This window comes from Littorina saxatilis, linkage group LG10, assembly GCF_037325665.1.
Source record: "Littorina saxatilis isolate snail1 linkage group LG10, US_GU_Lsax_2.0, whole genome shotgun sequence".
NCBI classification, from domain to species: domain Eukaryota; kingdom Metazoa; phylum Mollusca; class Gastropoda; order Littorinimorpha; family Littorinidae; genus Littorina; species Littorina saxatilis.
In genome coordinates this window covers 8,805,242-8,824,582 of record NC_090254.1, presented here as the reverse complement: position 1 = coordinate 8,824,582, position 19,341 = coordinate 8,805,242, and the positions used below count along the sequence as shown (strand labels likewise).

The 19,341-nt window shown below is 41.9% G+C and overlaps 2 protein-coding genes across 8 annotated transcripts in view; one reads left to right on the top strand and one right to left on the bottom strand.

Moving 5' to 3' along the window:
- LOC138978090 (agrin-like) overlaps nucleotides 1–19,341 on the bottom strand; it is a 391,935-nt gene that overhangs the window by 154,441 nt on the left and 218,153 nt on the right. The gene's annotated exons all lie outside the window — the stretch shown is intronic.
- Nucleotides 1–19,341, top strand: part of LOC138978092 (cell death abnormality protein 1-like) — a 35,417-nt gene that overhangs the window by 9,713 nt on the left and 6,363 nt on the right. For all 3 annotated transcript variants that reach the window (XM_070350730.1, XM_070350731.1, XM_070350729.1), the window contains 8 exons: nucleotides 252–389; nucleotides 6,670–6,792; nucleotides 9,990–10,115; nucleotides 10,557–10,691; nucleotides 12,808–12,939; nucleotides 13,154–13,285; nucleotides 16,247–16,378; nucleotides 17,479–17,625. In XM_070350730.1, the coding sequence (XP_070206831.1) occupies nucleotides 252–389; nucleotides 6,670–6,792; nucleotides 9,990–10,115; nucleotides 10,557–10,691; nucleotides 12,808–12,939; nucleotides 13,154–13,285; nucleotides 16,247–16,378; nucleotides 17,479–17,625 (1,065 nt within the window). The remainder of the gene's footprint in view (nucleotides 1–251; nucleotides 390–6,669; nucleotides 6,793–9,989; nucleotides 10,116–10,556; nucleotides 10,692–12,807; nucleotides 12,940–13,153; nucleotides 13,286–16,246; nucleotides 16,379–17,478; nucleotides 17,626–19,341) is intronic.

Below are 19,341 nucleotides of genomic sequence, written 5' to 3'. Positions count from 1 at the left end.
GTATTTGTAGACAGTCTGTGTAATAATCTGTATTTGTAGACAGTCTGTGTCATGATCAGTATTTGTAGAAAGTCTGTGTAAAGATCATTGTTTGCTTGGAGAAGCGGTCCTATCCTATTCAAAAGCCTATGACCAGATAGTAAGCTCGCTGAACCGTTTTCCCCAGAACGAGCGTGCCTCTAAGCGGCAAGAAAAACTTCATACCACCTTGTTTCCTCTGACATTTTTTGCTTCTTTCTCACTTTTTTCAGTCCGGCTTGGCCGACCTGGTACAGGTATGCAAGATGCGGATCCCTTGACTCTACGTCTGCCGTGTTCACCAAAGGGTGACCCCTGCTCTGACCCATCTGGACAGCAGCTGACCTGTGACCTGATGACTCACACTTGCTGTGAGTGGATTAAAGATACAGTGGAACCCCCCTGTTGAGACCACCAAAGTTAAAGAGGCGACAAAGTATGTGAAAATCTCCCATGGGATGGAAGGCCGGAAGTGTATGATGACCTGACCTACCATTGGTCAGTTTGCAGCGGACGGTCTGTCAATCTCGGGTGATAGAAGTCTAGAACTCCCTCCCTTTTAAAGACCCTGTGTGTTTCTCAGACTTTGTGTTCATAACCTATGTAAATATACACCCAAATAAAGTCTCCCTTCTGTTTAAGACCTGATTTTCTCAGATTGTGGAAGGTCGTAAAAGGGGGGTTCCACTGTATTTTCTTCCTGTGTTAACCATTGTGTAAATCACCATAGATCTCATTCTGATAATCATCGGACCACGCTATCGCTCAGTGGTCTCTCTGACAGGATGAATAATTACTACGCGCATTAAAGGGAAATCTATCAAAACAGGAAAACAGAATTATCCCCCATATGTTTTTCGCTAATGTTTCTGATAACAGACGAAAGACGAACGTGATTGTAGAATGGCCGACTTCGACAGTGATCTCCGTTCTGTTCTTCACAGTTATGACAAGAAAAATGTTCATTCAAAATGAACAGCGTCGATGCAATGTCCACCAAAGATTTATTTTGGGAAGTGTTAAAGGTAAGGGTCAAAAGTTAATGAATTGCATGTTGTGCTGGATATATAAATTGTTTATTTCAGTCAATGCTTGCTATGAATTGATCAAACAGCCACAAGAAAAAAACAACTTTTTAATTAAAAAATAGAGCTTGTTTGAAACAGGTAGAAAGGAAGAGTTGATATTGCAATATCTGTACGTGGGAATGTGGTGAAAAAGAGTGCTAAAAGTAGTAAGTCAGTCTCAGATCCATTTCAAATATTTGTTGCAGAAAAACAAAATACAAATTACAAAAAAACACAGAACCATTACCAGGTGTCATAGGAATGTTTGAAAACAATAGTTTTAATTTTACACTGTAAATACAGGAATCAGAGTTTAAACACCTCAAATTGGCACATGCATAATGAATCACCTGGAATTGCAACAGGGAGATACTGAAGTAATTGGAAACAAACATCTGAAATTGACAGAGAAACAATTGAAAATATAGTACCAGTTGACATGAGCGTACAATATTTTAATGGAAGTGCATTTTTAGCACGAAGCATCCGCAGGAGGATGCACTAACAATTACATATTGCCACAAAATGTGTACGGACATTTCACAACCGTGCATTATTAGCACAGAACACATACATGGGGGCGCACAAAACATTATTGTGACAATAATTTACACGAAACATTTCACATAAGTACATTTTTCAGCATGGTGCATCTACAGGAGGGTGCTCCAACAATGATGCATAGTGCCAACATTTAGCGCAAACTTTTCACAACAGTGCATTATTACCACAAAGCGCATACAGCGATTATATAGTAGCAAGTTCAAATGTTAACAGCACAGCACCAAGTTTTGCATAAGTGCACAACAGCACTGACCATTTCACAAAAGTGCATAACAGCTGTGACAATTTTACAAAAGTGCATTGACCATTTCAGGCAGATGGCTAACATGCAGATTTCGCTTTTGTCTGTCTTTCTTTGAAAAGTAGGCATGTTCAAGATCGATGAAGTCATGAGCAATTGGGTTAGATGACAGAAAAGATTCAAAAACGTCAGATTCAGTTAGATGACAGAAAAGATTCAAAAACGTCAGATTCAGTGTTTTGGGCACTGTTGAACAGGAACATTCTCTCCTGTTCAACAAATATGGGTTCAATTCAAAAGCAACATTGTCACAGATAGGCTAGTGTTACATTTCTGTAAAGTTTCAAAAACATCTTCCATGTTTTGGTTACTGTTGAACAGAGGCATATTTTCCTGTTCAAAAAAGTCTGACACAAATGTTCGTAGTTGTGGGTTAAGGTTCGATCTATACCGTCATTCAAACGAGTCGTAGAACCGTCATTGTCACAGATAGTGTTACATTTCTGTTTTACATTCAAACGAGTCGTAGAAGTAGTAGTACATTTGCGTTTGGTTGTTTTTTCTTTTAGATTCCTGTCACTCATACTAGCAGTATTGATTGAGGTACATAAATCTGTTGATGTACAGGGATGACTTGTTTGTAATGAATCCTTGTTTCCTCCACATTGAGTTTGCATTGCAGTTGGACAGAAATGAACAGGTGTTAATTGATAAACACATTGATAATGGCTTTTGAGAAAATCAATCAATTCTGCAAAGGAATTAACTTGATGACATCAAAACTGCAGCGCCATTTGAAGAATGGTTACCATTTCTGTTTCTTTGATGGGAATCAAACAAATAAAAACATTGACTATCCAAGTTACCATGAATGGCAATAGTTGACTCCTGAAAAGTAGCAAGGATATAATTTGAGACGATAAACGCCTGATGCAATCCCTCCTCAAGGTCAGTCAACTCAAAACCTTCATCATTCGCAACATCAGTAGGCAACACAGCGGGATTCGTATGTCCAGAAATCATGTCGAAAAAATATTCCATTTCAAAAGCATGTCCAACCACAGTTGTTGGCAAGTGTTCGTGTCCGAGGTAGCCTTCAGTGTGTGTATATGTATTCATGTGACAGAGAGCGTGACCTCATTCTTCAATCCTCTCTCTCTCTTCTTTCTCATTCGAACGCACACACACAAGAACGTAGCCTACGCACGCATGCACGCGCACGCACACACACACACACACACACACACACACACACACACACACACACACACACACCACTGACGCACAAACCACGCACACACACACTGACTGTCGGCAAGCATCTCTTTTTGTTTTCTTTACCTTTGTTTTCGATATTTGTGTTTATTTTTTGCTTGACTTATCTGTTTTATTTTAATGTTTGCTATCCACATCGTGTGATAAATGTTTCTTCTCAGTCTCCGAGTCAGTTTAGTTTCTGCACGCCGCTTTGGTACTCCTTGTTTTTCTAACTGGTGTATTGTGCGCGATTTGCGGATTTATTTTTATTCCTTTCATATGCTGTTGAAGTGTTGTGGGTGTTATTGTCTGTATATGCTATGTTGCGTCTGTGTATGCCTACAAGAATTTGCATTCGCTCTCTGCCAGTACAAGTCCAAACTGTATTGGGTGTAATGTGCCTGTGGTCTGCTCGCAGTCGAGCACAGATAGTTTTCAAACATTCCTCCAGTGAGCCGCATTCCTTTACCTGAGTAAAGCGCTTCTTTTGTCTCTGGCAACGTTGAACTGCGCTGATATGCCCAGCGACGTGCGGACAAAGTGATATCGCCCCGCTGGCTATTTTTACCGCTGGCCTTCGCTTGCCTGGGACAGCCGTGGTCCTCTCGGTTAGTCTCGGATTGACTCGATCGGCTCTTCTCGGTCTTTTTTTGTTTGTTTGTTTGTTTGTTTCCTTATGGTCGGAGTGGTATATTTATGTACATCTTAGATTAAAAAAAACACCCGAAAGCTGTGTTTAATCGTTTCGGGTAAATTGTAAATTTTTTTTCCCAGCTTTGAAATTGTTTTGGCTTGGAGAGTTTTGCTCATGGCGGAGCCCTGTGGCAAATTCAATTGCTTTGGCTTGGAGACTATTCTCCTGTGGCAAGTTTTTCCCGACCGCAGATACCAGCGTCGTCCGCGACGCTGGAATAAAGACATCGGTCTAAGGTCAAAACAAGTCGAAATTTTGAGACTGCTGTGGGAAGGAGACCGTGATATTGTTGCATCACTCCCAACTAGTTACGGAAAAAGTGTCGTCTGCTTCGTAGCCAAAGTTGATTGTCACGTGACACTTTTGCCATATTTAGAGTTGTTTGCACAGTAAATACACCCGCGAAAGATAGCTCGCTTGAAACTGTCTTACATATCAATTCCTTTGTCATTTAAAAATTACACAACACCATGAAAGACCGGCACGGTTGGCCTAGTGGTAAGGCGTCCGCCCCGTGATCGGGAGGCCGTGGGTTCGAACCCCGGCCGGGTCATACCTAAGACTTTAAAATTGGCAATCTAGTGGCTGCTCCGCCTGGCGTCTGGCATTATGGGGTTAGTGCTAGGACTGGTTGGTCCGGTGTCAGAATAATGTGACTGGGTGAGACATGAAGCCTGTGCTGCGACTTCTGTCTTGTGTGTGGCGCACGTTATATGTCAAAGCAGCACCGCCCTGATATGGCCCTTCGTGGTCGGCTGGGCGTTAAGCAAACAAACAAACAAACAAACACCATGAAAAATCATTATCGACGATCGCGAATCTGCTTATATCAATAACACATTACGAAAAGCTCTAAAAATGTTAAAAAAAATCGATTTCCTCTCCAGAGAAGGAAAACAAAGGCATCCTGTCAGGGATAAATGAGACCCGAAGGGAAGTAACTCATTTTGACCTGAGTTCAGGATGCCTAGATCTGTCCACGCTTTTACACAGGATAAGAGCATGTGATTTTTTCTATTTGGACACATCTCAAAAATCAAATTCTTGACAGTTTATTCCTACACAGAGTTGGAGCTTTTTGATGAATTAATTTTCTCAAAAGCCAAAATAACTGAATCATAACACAAATACCACTTTGAACAGAAAGCACTGAGTCATGCTCTTGGTTCTTGGTATATTTACAAGTGGAGGGACGATCTTATCGCATTGAAAAGCCTGGCAAGATCTAACACGATGAGCACCGGCACGGTTGGCCTAGTGGTAAGGCGTCCGCCCCGTGATCGGGAGGTCGTGGGTTCGAACCCCGGCCGGGTCATACCTAAGACTTTAAAATTGGCAATCTAGTGGCTGCTCCGCCTGGCGTCTGGCATTATGGGGTTAGTGCTAAGACTGGTTGGTCCGGTGTCAGAATAATGTGACTGGGTGAGACATGAAGCCTGTGCTGCGACTTCTGTCTTGTGTGTGGCGCACGTTATATGTCAAAGCAGAACCGCCCTGATATGGCCCTTCGTGGTCGGCTGGGCTTAAAGGCATATGTACGCGCTCCCGTGTTTACAAAGTGTAGTTTGCCCATAATCGATGTCAAACGCACCATAAGACCATATAATGACGATATGTCACCATGCGCGGACCATAATACATGCATTACAGCTTGTTCTAGCCTCTGAAAAAGTGAGGATGTCAACAAAGCCGCGGTGTTAGCTCCCTTGCATCAACGTTACATGTGTTGCCAAATCTATAAATAGGACGATCCAGATCAAAATGAAAATTAACATATCTCAACATTGAAGGGGTCCTAGACCACAATATTTTGCAGGGAACTTAATTTAGCATGTCTCCAGCTGTTGGTAAAGCAATTAGCGTGTATAGTCATCGAGTACATATGCCTTTAAGCAAACAAACAAACAAACTAACACGATGAGCTTGATCATTTGCACGAACAGGATCGTGTCTTTGATTAAACATCGTGGTCTTTTTTTTTTTGTCCACCCTGCCACATATTCTAATGTCCGAAGTTTGGTGAATTTTGTTTGCATTCATTCCGAGTTTGGGCTGATTTTTAACTCTTGATTACAAACATGTATATTAAGCGTACATTGTTTATCCGGTGAATTTGAAAAAATTGTCACGTGTTATCTCAGCAGGACCTCTCTTAAACTGAATTCTGTAGTAAACTCACAACGCATATGCCTTTTTGAAATGAACAATTAGAGTAAGATAAGCCTTTTTTTTCATTGCTGTCATGTGAAATAATGTTAAGTTAATTTTTGCACCTAGTATATGTCTATGCATATAATATTGCACAAAAGCTGATTTGGAAAATGGCGTACACGAGTTACACAGGTACCTGCAATTGTGAGTCCCCACGATGAGAGCACACCTCCGAAGAAAGGACCCCTGCCCATGTCCCTTGGCCTATTAGTGTGACAGAAATGTATACCTGTCATCACAGGCCACCTGCTAATAAGGGACACTTTAACTGGTCCCAAGTGAGTCCTTGATTCACAGGTACAGACCCCTGCCAGATTAAAGGAATTTTTTTTCAAGGTGGCGTCGAGAGGCGTGCTCGCTTCAAATAAAATCGAGTATCAAACTTACCTTTAATTCACTGTCAGCATCTTTAATATCGGGACTGGTGGTTCTTCTGACTTAACACCATCCACATACGCCGTGGAATGAAATCAAACAGTTGTTTTATGATCCACAGCAGCAGTTCAAGCCATGCAACCAGCAACTGTTCCTCGCGGTCTTTTTTGATGCTGGTCCGAAACATGCGTTTTTTCACCGTGTTCTTGAGCACTGACCATATACCGTATCTGAATGTTCAGTGTTGCAGACCGGAGAATCATGCGTGGGGGACAATCAAAATGCCTGTGTGAGTGGAGCTGCCTGCGATCAGATTACAACACAGTGTGTCTGTGAAAACGACTTCCAGATCGGTCATGTTTGTGGTATGTGTATATATATATACTGTTCGAGGCCGTTTATTATCTCATTTGTAAAACAAAACCAAAATAACAATGATAATAATAATAAACATTTTAAAACTAATATATGTTTGTACCCCCCGCGGGTTAGGGGGAAGAATTTACCCGATGCTCCCCAGCATGTCGTAAGAGGCGACTAACGGATTCTGTTTCTCCTTTTACCCTTGTTAAGTGTTTCTTGTATAGAATATAGTCAATTTTTGTAAAGATTTTAGTCAAGCAGTATGTAAGAAATGTTAAGTCCTTTGTACTGGAAACTTGCATTCTCCCAGTAAGGTAATATATTGTACTACGTTGCAAGCCCCTGGAGCAGTTTTTTTATTAGTGCTTTTGTGAACAAGAAACAATTAACAAGTGGCTCTATCCCATCTCCCCCCTTTCCCGTCGCGATATAACCTTGAATGGTTGAAAACGACGTTAAACACCAAATAAAGAAAGAAAGAAAGAAAGTACCCCCCGCAGGTTAGGGGGAAGAATTTACCCGATGCTCCCCAGCATGTCGTAAGAGGCGACTAACGGATTCTGTTTCTCCTTTTACCCGTGTTAAGTGTTTCTTGTATAGAATATAGTCAATTTTTGTAAAGATTTTAGTCAAGCAGTATGTAAGAAATGTTAAGTCCTTTGTACTGGAAACTTGCATTCTCCCAGTAAGGTAATATATTGTACTACGTTGCAAGCCCCTGGAGCAAATTTTTGATTAGTGCTTTTGTGAACAAGAAACAATTGACAAGTGGCTCTATCCCATCTCCCCCCTTTCCCCGTCGCGATATAACCCTTCGTGGTTGAAAACGACGTTAAACACCAAATAAAGAAAGAATATATGTTTGTTTCCCCTCTATCTTCTTTTCATACCTTTTTTTTGTTCCGTCCTGCTTTTGCTTCTTGTTACACCCCCGGTATAGGGGTGTGTATAGGATTCGGTCGATGTGTTTGTTTGTTTGTTTGTGTGTTTGTGTGTTTGTGTTCGCATATAGATCTCAAGAATGAACGGACCGATCGTCACCAAACTTGGTGAACAGGTTCTATACATTCCTGAGACGGTCCTTACAAAAATTGGGACCAGTCAAACACACGGTTAGGGAGTTATTGGTGGATTAAGATTCTACAAGGACTTATTGAGGGACATGTTAATGGTCAAAGGGAAATAACCTTCTCAGTTGGTGGCAGTGAGAATGGTAAGGACGGGGGTGTTTTTCCTACCTCGGAGGAATGTCTTGTTTCTCCTTGTGTTTGTTGGTCCTGAAGAAGCCTCTACAAGCGAACATTTTATTTCGTATTGTATTGTGCTGTTCTTGTGTTTGTGAGTACAGAATTCGTTTTGTTTTTTGATTTTAAAGCTATTTCAACAACAACAAATTTCAAAAACTTCTTGTGGCTGAGATTTCATAACATGAAAATGTGCAAGCAGGCAGAGGAATGACGAGGTGTTCAACTACAGCGACACCTCCCTTTTAAGACCTTGCCTTTTCAGATTGTCTTTACCGGCACGGTTGGCCTAGTGGTAAGGCGTCCGCCCCGTGATCGGGAGGTCGTGGGTTCGAACCCCGGCCGGGTCATACCTAAGACTTTAAACTTGGCAATCTAGTGGCTGCTCCGCCTGGCGTCTGGCATTATGGGGTTAGTGCTCCGGTGTCAGAATAATGTGACTGGGTGAGACATGAAGCCGCCTGTGCTGCGACTTCTGTCTTGTGTGTGGCGCACGTTAAATGTCAAAGCAGCACCGCCCTGATATGGCCTTTCGTGGTCGGCTGGGCGTTAAGCAAACAAACAAACAACAAATTTTAGATTGTCTGTTTGTGTGCGTGTGTGTGTGTGTGTGTGTGTGTGTGTGTGTGTGTGTGTGTGTGTGTGTGTGTGTGTGTGTGTGTGTGAGAGTGTGTGTGTGTGTGTGTGTGTGTGTGTGTGTGTGTGTGTGTGTGTGTGTGTGTGTGTGTGTGACTTGAGGCGAGGAAGCTTTGAGTGTATACTGCTAGTTTTAGTGAATGTATTTTTAAACTTATGCTGTCCAGTGTTGTTTTTAAATTAATATTGTTGATCAGTTTGTATAAATGATGCGTGTGTTGGTGTATATGGCTGGATTGAAATGTTTCTTAACCGCAATGTCATCACAAATCCCAACCTTGGGCAATTAAAGATTCTGTATTCTGTACAAGTTCTGTATTCATAACCTCTCTAAATTTACCTCCACGTTAAGACTGCCTTCTTTTTTGCAAGCGAGCCACACGATCTTGAGATAAGTTCTTTATCTGTTATATAAGTGCCGGTCTATTTGTCTACTTCAAGGACGTTTGGGTTGACGTACTAGTAAATGTAACGTTTTGTTTTGCCTACCATTCTAAGTTTTGGAACGTTAGCAGTCTATCAGTTTTTGGATTTGTTCTTCTGTTCGGTGAGAGTTTTGGATAAAAGGGAGGTTCTACTGTACAATGGCAACAACAAAAGATAATGAGTTGACCAGAACAAATGATAATTCTTGCATGATCAATCAATATGAGGCTTATATCGCGCGTATTCCGTGGGTACAGTTCTAAGCGCAGGTTTTTATTTTTTTAATTTTTTTATAATTTTTATATTTTTATGCAATTTATATCGCGCACATATTCAAGGCGCAGGGATTTATTTATGCCGTGTGAGATGGAATTTTTTTACACAATACATCACACATTCACATCTGCCAGCATGATGAAGTTTTTGCAAATGTGACTGATGAATAACAAATGTCCAGTCCATGTTATATTAGTTATGAGTTATATTATTGTTCATTGTTTGGGGAGATATTTTGTGTGTGTTTTAATTTGTAAGAATTGTGGGGGTTTTCAAGCCCCTAGATAAAAGAGACCGAGATTGAAATAAGCACCTTGATATACCTTGACTTATTGAACTGCTCAGAAAACTATTTGTATATCCATTCTGTCACTAAAATGCCTGGGTTTCTTTTTTCGTGTTCTGTCTTCCTTTCTGCCTCAAATTTCATTATTTTGTTTGTAAGTTGAGATTTCTTTTTGATATTTTGCTTCTTTCTTTCTTTTTCACTTATCTTGACATTTTGAATTATGTTCTCAGCTAGTTATCAATGTATAGTTTAACAGTTCACTGTCTGTATTTGATGAAACATTTAACTGTTTACTTATTAAGTTGTAGCTAAATATGGTGTATTTCAGCCTTGAAACCGGATGAAACTTGCGCAGGCGGCCTTGAGGATTTTTGTTGGTGGAGTTCGTATTGTGATGACTCTTCAGGCAGGTGCCGATGTCTAGACGACTTCAAACAAAGCGGAGATATCTGCCGTAAGTAGAATGTATTTCGATAATAGTTTCGCAAATGTTTCCATACAGTGATCTTTTTCTATCAAGAAACAGAATGGCTCCATTATAAAGTTTCTATTTTTGTGTAAGAAACCAATAGAAAAAATGCCATGTTTGCATACAATGTGTACGTTTTTGTTCTTCACATTCACTGTTTGATTGTGCATACATAATTATATCCTATTGTAAATTGCCATGACTTTTTGCAAAAACAATGTAAATCAAAAGTGGATGTTCTTGTTGGTGGTGGTGGTGGTGGTGGTGGTGGTGGTGGTGGTGGTGGTGGTGGTGGTGGTGGTGGTGGTGGTGGTGGTGGTGGTGGTGGTGGTGGTGGTGGTGGTGGTGCTGCTGCTGCTGCTCCTCTTATTGTTGTCGTCATCCTTGTCGTTATAATAGTTACCATTTGTATTGTGTGTATTTCAGGGCTGAGGGTGCAGGTTGAAGGGAGAAACTGCAGATCAACCATACCCTGCGTTGAACATGCCGCCTGTGATATCCATGGAACACGCCAGTGTTTTTGTCGTGAGAACTTCAGCATCAAATTGGACCGAACTTGTGGTATGTATAGTAGACAAAATAACCATATTATGAACATGTATATCATATGAATATGGATTCAGTCAAACCTGTCTATTACGACCATCCCAGAAACGTGGTCGTTCTGGATAGGTGGTCGTTCTGGATAGGTGGTCGCTATGGACAGGTGGTCGCTATGGACAGGTGGTCGTTCTGGACAGGTGGTCGTTCTGGACAGGTGGTCGCTATGGACAGGTGGTCGCTATGGACAGCTGGTCGCTATGGACAGGCGGTCGCTATGGACAGGTGGTCGCTATGGACATGTGGTCGCTATGGACAGGTGGTCGCTACGGACAGGGGAATTATAGAAGGGGAAAACCTTGTAGGAAATATTGTGTGTATCGGAGGGGGGAGGTCGTTTTGGACAGGTTGTCGTTTTTGAGAGGTCATCGCAAAGGTAAGTTTGACTGTATTCCCATGTTATGTGTATAGGGTATAGTTATGGTTAGAACACAATTTATGGCTACAAAATGCTGTGGCTATTCCATTTTAAAGGTAAGATGATCCAAACAAATTGAAAAGTTTTTAATGCAACTTTAAAAAAAATATGCTTCATGCACTTAAGGCCCGGTCACACAGCCCAAAAGTCGCGTAAACGCATGAATCACGCATAAAATTTGGTTGTGCGTGCTTGTCGGTCGAGAATTTGACCATTTTCGCTGATTTACGCGATGAAAATCACCGATGAATTGCGCAAGAACTACGGAAAGATCACGCAAAAATCACTAACAAACCACGCACTACAGCGCATATGCACGCAAAGGTCCACGGAAAACCACGTATAATCTGCGCACTATCACTAATGAACTGCGTATGAATCGCGCATGATTCGCGCATGAACTGCGCAAGGAATGTGCGGCAGCGCGCACGTCCGTTCCGCGTATATATAAACTGATGCAACCGCGGCACCTTGGCATTCCCGTTTCAACAGTCGCTAATCGTCAGTGGAAAGTCGTCGATGAACGCAATAGCGGCAACATTTTCGCGAACGATCACTGATATTCCACGCATATTTCGCGCATTGTTCGCGTAAGAACTACGCAAACTACGCAGAAATTACGTAAAACAGCGCAATACTGCGTAAACTCTTACGCGAAGCCGAGTTTTGAGCTGCTCAAAACCTGGAATCGCGTAAAGCACTGATCCGGCGAACATAGGCGGACAACTTCGGAGGTTCCACGTCAGACAAACTGAGGAAATGCGCAAATCGCGCAAGGATCAAATTTCGTGCGTGATTCATGCGTTTACGCGACTTTTGGGCTGTGTGACCGGGCCTTTAGAGAGATACACAGTTTATACATTAAATACATTCAGCGATAGACTATCATGCTAAAGGCGGTCCTTAATTGAGCCCGAAGTTGGACTTCGCGAAGACTTAACGAAGTCTTTTTTATCGAAAACTCAGTGCTAAATAAACCTTCGTGCGGCCAGCTTCGCGAAGCATAGCCAGTAGGGCCTACTTCGCGTAGTCGAATTCGCCCAATTTATGACCGGTGTAACACGAAATTTTTACTCCACGAAACATTTACTCCGGAGTAAATATTTCGTACAAAATTCTTACTCCGAGTACACTTTTCGTACGAGAAAAGAACTCCCCAAGGCACGAAAAAATTACTCCCTCCACGAAATGTTTACTCCCCATTTTTTTTACTTCCAGTAAAAATCTCGTACGCAAAAATGGGATGCGGGCGAAGGGATAATGCCAATAAGTGATCTCGCGCACACGAATGTCGCGCTACCCTCCTTCCACCCCTTCCACCACCAAGACTAACAGGGGACAAGGGAGTAAACATTTCGTACACCTGGCATGGGAAGTTAAATTGCTCGTGTTGGGGTGAAGTAATTTATTCGTTATTTATTCGTCAGGGGAGTAACATTTTTGTACGAAATGTTTACTCGGAACTCACCTGTCTTGGGGAGTAATTTTCTCGTGCAATGGGGGAGTGCTTTTTTCGTAAAGGGAGTAACTTTTTCGTACGAAATGTTTACTCCGGAGTAAAAATCTCGTAGGAGTAATTTTCTCGTGTTACACCGGCTTAACTGTTCTACCATGTAATTTCTTTTCAACGTTTTATTTCATATCCGATTTGTGTTTCAGGACTTGATGCTGATGTAGCTGGAGTGGACTGTACAAAGTATGAAGGTTGTGTGGACCATGCTGCGTGTGACCGGAGCTCGCAGAAATGTTTATGCCAGGACAATTTCCATGTTCGAAAAGATGGCACATGTGGTATGTAGTAATGTATTCTGTCAGTGTGTGTGTGTGTGTGTGTGTGTGTGTGTGTGTATGTTTATGCGTGCATGCGTGCGTGCGTGCGTGCGTGCGTGCGTGTGTGTGTGTGTGTGTTTAAACAACAATAACGAAAATTAGACGGGGCAGTCAACGTTCCCCCAAAAGTCATATTTGATGCATGTACACCCATGTATCGTCTCATTTTCCACAGGATACGTAGTTGGTCGCTGGACTCCAGACAATACTTGTGGATCCATTTCTACCTGTGTGGAGAACGCTACATGTTGGACAAACAGATGCGAGTGTGACTCTCACTTCACTCAACAGTTTGACCGCACTTGTGGTATGTATCGCCGTCTTGGGTGTGTGTTGTGGGTGGGTGGGTGTTGTGAGTGTGTGTGTTTGTGTGTGTGTGTGTGTGTGTGTGTGTGTTGTGGGTGGGTGGGTGTTGTGAGTGTGTGTGTGTGTGTGTGTGTGTGTGTGTGTTGTGGGTGGGTGGGTGTTGTGAGTGTGTGTGTGTGTGTGTGTGTGTGTTGTGTGTGTGTGTGTGTGTGTGTGTGTGTGTGTTGGGGTGTGTGTGTGTGTGTGTGTGTGTGTGTGCGTTGTGAGTGTGTGTGTGTGTTTGTGTGTGTTGTGTGTGTGTGTGTTGGGGTGTGTTTGTGTGTGTGTGTGTGTTGGGGTGTGTGTTGTGTGTGTGTTGTGTGTGTGTGTGTGTGTTGTGAGTGTGTGTGTGTGTGTGTGTGTGGTGAGTGTATGTGTTTGTGTGTGTGTGTGTGTGTGTGTGTGTGTGTGTGTGGTGCCTTTCTTTTGATAGTGCTACAAAGACGCATACATGCACAAACACTCACGCACACTGACACGCTGATTGCTATAGTTTCTGAATATATGACACCAGAATCAAAACATTATCATAACAATCAAATCAGGTGAACGTCCCTTTTAAGACCCCCACCCCACCATTTTTAGACTTTATCCCTTGTAATAACAGTACTTGCTTGCTTTTCAGATTTCCGGTTCACAACCTCTGCAAATTTACCTCCATTTTGCGAGTTTTTCCCTTTTTACATTTAGTCAAGTTATGACTAAATGTTTTAACATCGAGGGGGGGATCGAGACGAGGGTCGTGGTGTATGTGTGTGTGTGTGTGTGTGCGTGCGTGTAGAGCGATTCAGACCAAACTACTGGACCGATCTTTATGAAATTTGACATGAGAGTTCCTGGGTATGATATCCCCAGACGTTTTTTTCATTTTTTTGATAAATGTCTTTGATGACGTCATATCCGGCTTTTCGTGAAAGTTGAGGCGGCACTGTCACGCCCTCATTTTTTAACCAAATTGGTTGAAATTTTGGTCAAGTAGTCTTCGACGAAGCCCGGACTTCGGTATTGCATTTCAGCTTGGTGGCTTAAAATTTAATTAATGACTTTGGTCATTAAAAATCTGAAAATTGTAAAAAAAAAATTTTTTTTATAAAACTATCCAAATTTACGTTCATCTTCTTCTCCATCATTTGCTGATTCCAAAAAACATATACATATGTTATATTTGGATTAAAAACAAGCTCTGAAAATTAAATATATAAAAATTATGATCCAATTTTTTTTTTCGAAATCAATTTAAAAACACTTTCATCTTATTCATTGTCGGTTCCTGATTCCAAAAACATATAGATATGATCATATGTTTGGATTCAAAACACGCTCAGAAAGTTGAAACGAAGAGAGGTACAGAAAAGCGTGCTATCCTTCTCAGCGCAACTACTACCCCGCTCTTCTTGTCAATTTCACTGCCTTCGCCATGAGCGGTGGACTGACGATGCTACGGTCTTGCTGAAACATTGCATTGCGTTCCGTTTCATTCTGTGAGTTCAACAGCTACTTGACTAAATGTTGTATTTTCGCCTTACGCGACTTGTTATTAGGTCTTAAAAGGGGGGTTCCACCGTACGTGACTGGAACCACTTTTGCTGGCGAACTGTTGAACTACAGTGGACCCCCCCCCCCCCCCCTTATAAGACCCCCCAATTTAAGACTGACTCGATCCCTCCCTTATCAGATCTCACTTTTGCAGATTTTCTGTTCATGACCTCTGTAAATTTACCTCCTTTTTACATTTAGTCAAGTTTTGACTAAATGTTTTAACGTAGAGGGGGGAATCGAGACGAGGGTCGTGGTGTATGTGCGTGTGTGTGTGTGTGTGTGTGTGTCTGTCTGTGTGTGTGTGTGTGTGTATGTGTGTGTGTGTGTGTGTGTAGAGCGATTCAGAGTAAACTACCTGACCGATCTTTATGACATTTTACATGAGAGTTCCTGGGTATGATATCCCCAGACGTTTTTTTCTTTTTTTGGATAAATGTCTTTGATGACGTCATATCCGGCTTTTCGTGAAAGTTGAAGCAACACTGTTACGCTCTCATTTTGAAACCAAATTGGTTGAAATTTTGGTCAAGTAATCTTCGACGAAGCCCGGACTTTGGTATTGCATTTCAGCTTGGAGGCTTAAAATTTAATTAATGAGTTTGCTCATTAAAGTTGTCATTAAAATCAATTTTTCGCAAACAGATTTAAAATTGATTGCATCGTATTCTTCATCACATTCTGAATCTAAAAATATATACATATGTCATGTTTACTCTTAAAATGTGATCACAATTAACGAAAATAGAATAATTAGTCTTACGATTAAAATGTAAGAAATCGATCCAAAAATGATGTCATCTTATTCGTGATCATTTCCTGATTCCAAAAACATATAGATATGATAGGTTGTATTCAAAACAAGCTCAGAAAGTTAACAAGAATACAGAAAAGCGCGCTTTCCTGCTTAGCACAATACGCTACCGCGCTAATCTGGCGTGTCAATATCACTACGTTTTGCACGTGGAAGGTGAGCGATTTCCTTCACGCGGGGATTGACGAAGCTGTACTGTCTTAGTGAATAAATACAGTGCGATTGACGAAGCTGTACTGTCTTAGTGAATAAATACAGTGCGATTGACGAAGCTGTACTGTCTTAGTGAATAAATACAGTGCGATTGACGAAGCTGTACTGTCTTAGTGAATAAATACAGTGCGATTGACGAAGCTGTACTGTCTTAGTGAATAAATACAGTGCGATTGACGAAGCTGTACTGTCTTAGTGAATAAATACAGTGCGTTCAGTTTCATCCCGTGAGTTCGACAGCTTGACCAAACTAGTGTAGTAATTTCGCCTTACGCGACTATAAGACCTGGTTTTCTCACATTTTTGGAGGTCTGGAAAGAGGGGCTTCACTGTATAAAGTGTCTGATTCCAACTGTGCAGGACTGAACGTGGAAGTGTCCGGAGCTGACTGTAGAAGGGAAGGTACCTCCTGTGTCCAGTATGCCCGGTGTGAATCCAGCGGGATGTGTGTTTGTGACTCGGGCATCTCTGCAAAGACTGGCAAGAAATGTGGTAATTCATGTTTGCGTCAGTTTTGAAAGCCCTGCTTTCCGTTGTTGTTGAGGTTGTTGAGGTTGGTGTGTGTGTGTGTGTGTGTGTGTGTGTGTGTGTGTGTGTGTGTGTGTGTGTGTGTGTCTGTCACGTCTGTCTGTCACAGTGTGGATATGCATGCTTTCGCTTGTGTGTTTGTGTGTGTGTGTGTGTGTGTGTGTGTGTGTGTGTGTGTGTGTGTGTGTGTGTGTGTGTGTGTGTGTGTGTGTGTGTGTGTGTGTGTGTGTGTTTGCACCAATGCGTGTTGTGATTTACGACTGTGCGATTTGCGTATATTTGTCTCTGTGTCTATCTGTCTATGTGTCTGTCTGTGAACAAATGAGCATGTGTATTTTATGTTCCAGCTTCTTAGCACCGGTACAGTATAATACCCACGATGTGAGCCCCCTCCTATGAGAGAACATTTTCAAAGAAAGGACACCTGTGTTGTCCCTTTGTTCTCATTATCTTGATCAAAATAATTCGGGCGGGCATGACAAGTCACCTGCAATGACGGTAGGGACAATGTTGACTGGTCCCAATGGTATTCTTTTATCGCAGGTACCACTGTATACGAAGCTGTCGTGGTGACGACCTCTTTATAGCGACCCCCTATCGATAACGACCACTCCAGAGTATCCCCAGCAAATGTATTTCTATACATAAAATTCACCTTTCCATAGTAATCACATGTTTATAAAGACCACTTGTGGTCGGTCACTTCCGTGGTCGTTATAGACAGGTTTACGTGTCATCGGGTATTCTTTGGAGTGGTCGTTATAGACAGGTTTACGTGTCATCGGGTATTCTTTGGAGTGGTCGTTATAGACAGGTTTACGTGTCATCGGGTATTCTTTGGAGTGGTCGTTATAGACAGGTTTACGTGTCATCGGGTATTCTTTGGAGTGGTCGTTATAGACAGGTTTACGTGTCATCGGGTATTCTTTGGAGTGGTCGTTATAGACAGGTTTACGTGTCATCGGGTATTCTTTGGAGTGGTCGTTATCAAGAGGTGGTCGCCATTTCAGCTTCGAATGTACTTTTGCAATACCCTGAGAAGTTTCCATCCTTTGACGTTACAGGGCTGTTCCCAAATATCCCTGTCAAAGACTGCGCTACGACAATTTGTGTGGACCACACACAGTGCGGAACTGACAGTCACACAGGTACAAGCACGTGCAAATGCAAAAGTGGCCACCACTGGGACCGGTCTCTTGAAAGATGCCGAGGTAAGCATTCCGCCGACTTTTGTCAGCGAGAAGTGGCTAGGAAGTTGGCAAGGCCAAAGTCTGCAACAGTGGAATCCCTATTTAGAGACCCCCCCCCCACACACACACACACACACACACACACACACACACACACACTCAATTAAAGACTCTCTCCTTTTTAAGAGACCGGCACGGTTGGCCTAGAGGTAAGGCGTCCGCCCCGTGATCGGGAGGTCGTGGGTTCGAACCCCGGCCGGGTCATACATAAGACTTTAAAATTGGCAATCTAGTGGCTGCTCCGCCTGGCGTCTGGCATTATGGGGTTAGTGCTAGGACTGGTTGGTCCGGTGTCAATAATGTGACTGGGTGAGACATGAAGCCTGTGCTGCGACTTCTGTCTTGTGTGTGGCGCACGTTATATGTCAAAGCAGCACCGCCCTGATATGGCCCTTCGTGGTCGGCTGCAAACAAACAAACAAACAAATTCCTTTTTAAGACCCTGTTGTTTTTCAGATTGACTGTTCATAATCTCTGTAAGTGAACCCCCATTTTAAAACTCCCTCCTTTTTAAGACCTGATTTACTTAGTTTTGTTAGGGTCTTAAAAGGGGGATTCCAATGTATTCCAGTTCCACGCAGATCTGTTTTTGATGTGGTTTCTGAAACCACAGGAGCTTGTATCAAAGCGCCGGTCGATTGGAGTACGGCCCTCCTCCTTTATCCTTACTGTAGCGTTACTTCTTGTAGCGTGTAGCGTAACTAGGCCTACTAGTATAGTAACACTACAGTAAGGATAAAGGAATATTTACAATAATCGACCGGCGCTTTAATTGACACAAGCTCCTGTGGCTGAAACTGAACATGAGATCGCATCATGAGCGTATGGTACAAGAACAGCAGCTTTGAACACAGTTTAATTCATGTTAGGCTAAAATCTGTCCGTGGTTTTCTGTATCTTAAATATTGTATACATGTAGATAATCTTCTGCCAAATAAAAACTTCTTTTTTTTGTAAATAAGGAGATGGGTGTTTGTTTTGAAAAGACAGTTACTGAATAATATCATGCGCACAAAGATAACAAGTCGCGTAAGGCGAAAATACAATATTTAGTCAAGTAGCTGCCATTTTTCAGCAAGACCGTATTCTCGTAGCATCGTCAGTCCACCGCTCATGGCAAAGGCAGTGAAATTGACAAGAAGAGCGGGGTAGTAGTTGCGCTAAGAAGGATAGCACGCTTTTCTGTACCTCTCTTTGTTTTAACTTTCTGAGCGTGTTTTTAATCCAAACATATCATATCTATATGTTTTTGGAATCAGGAACCGACAAGGAATAAGATGAAAGTGTTTTTAAATTGATTTCAACAATTTAATTTTGATAATAATTTTTATATATTTAATTTTCAGAGCTTGTTTTTAATCCGAATATAACATATTTATATGTTTTTGGAATCAGCAAATGATGGCGAATAAGATAAACGTAAATTGGGATCGTTTTATAAATTTTTATTTTTTTTTACAATTTTCCGATTTTTAATGACCAAAGTCATTAATTAATTTTTAAGCCACCAAGCTGAAATGCAATACCGAACCCCGGGCTTCGTCGAAGATTACTTGACCAAAATTTGAACCAATTTGGTTGAAAAATGAGGGCGTGACAGTGCCGCCTCAACTTTCACGAAAAGCCGGATATGACGTCATCAAAGACATTTATCAAAAAAATGAAAAAAACGTATGG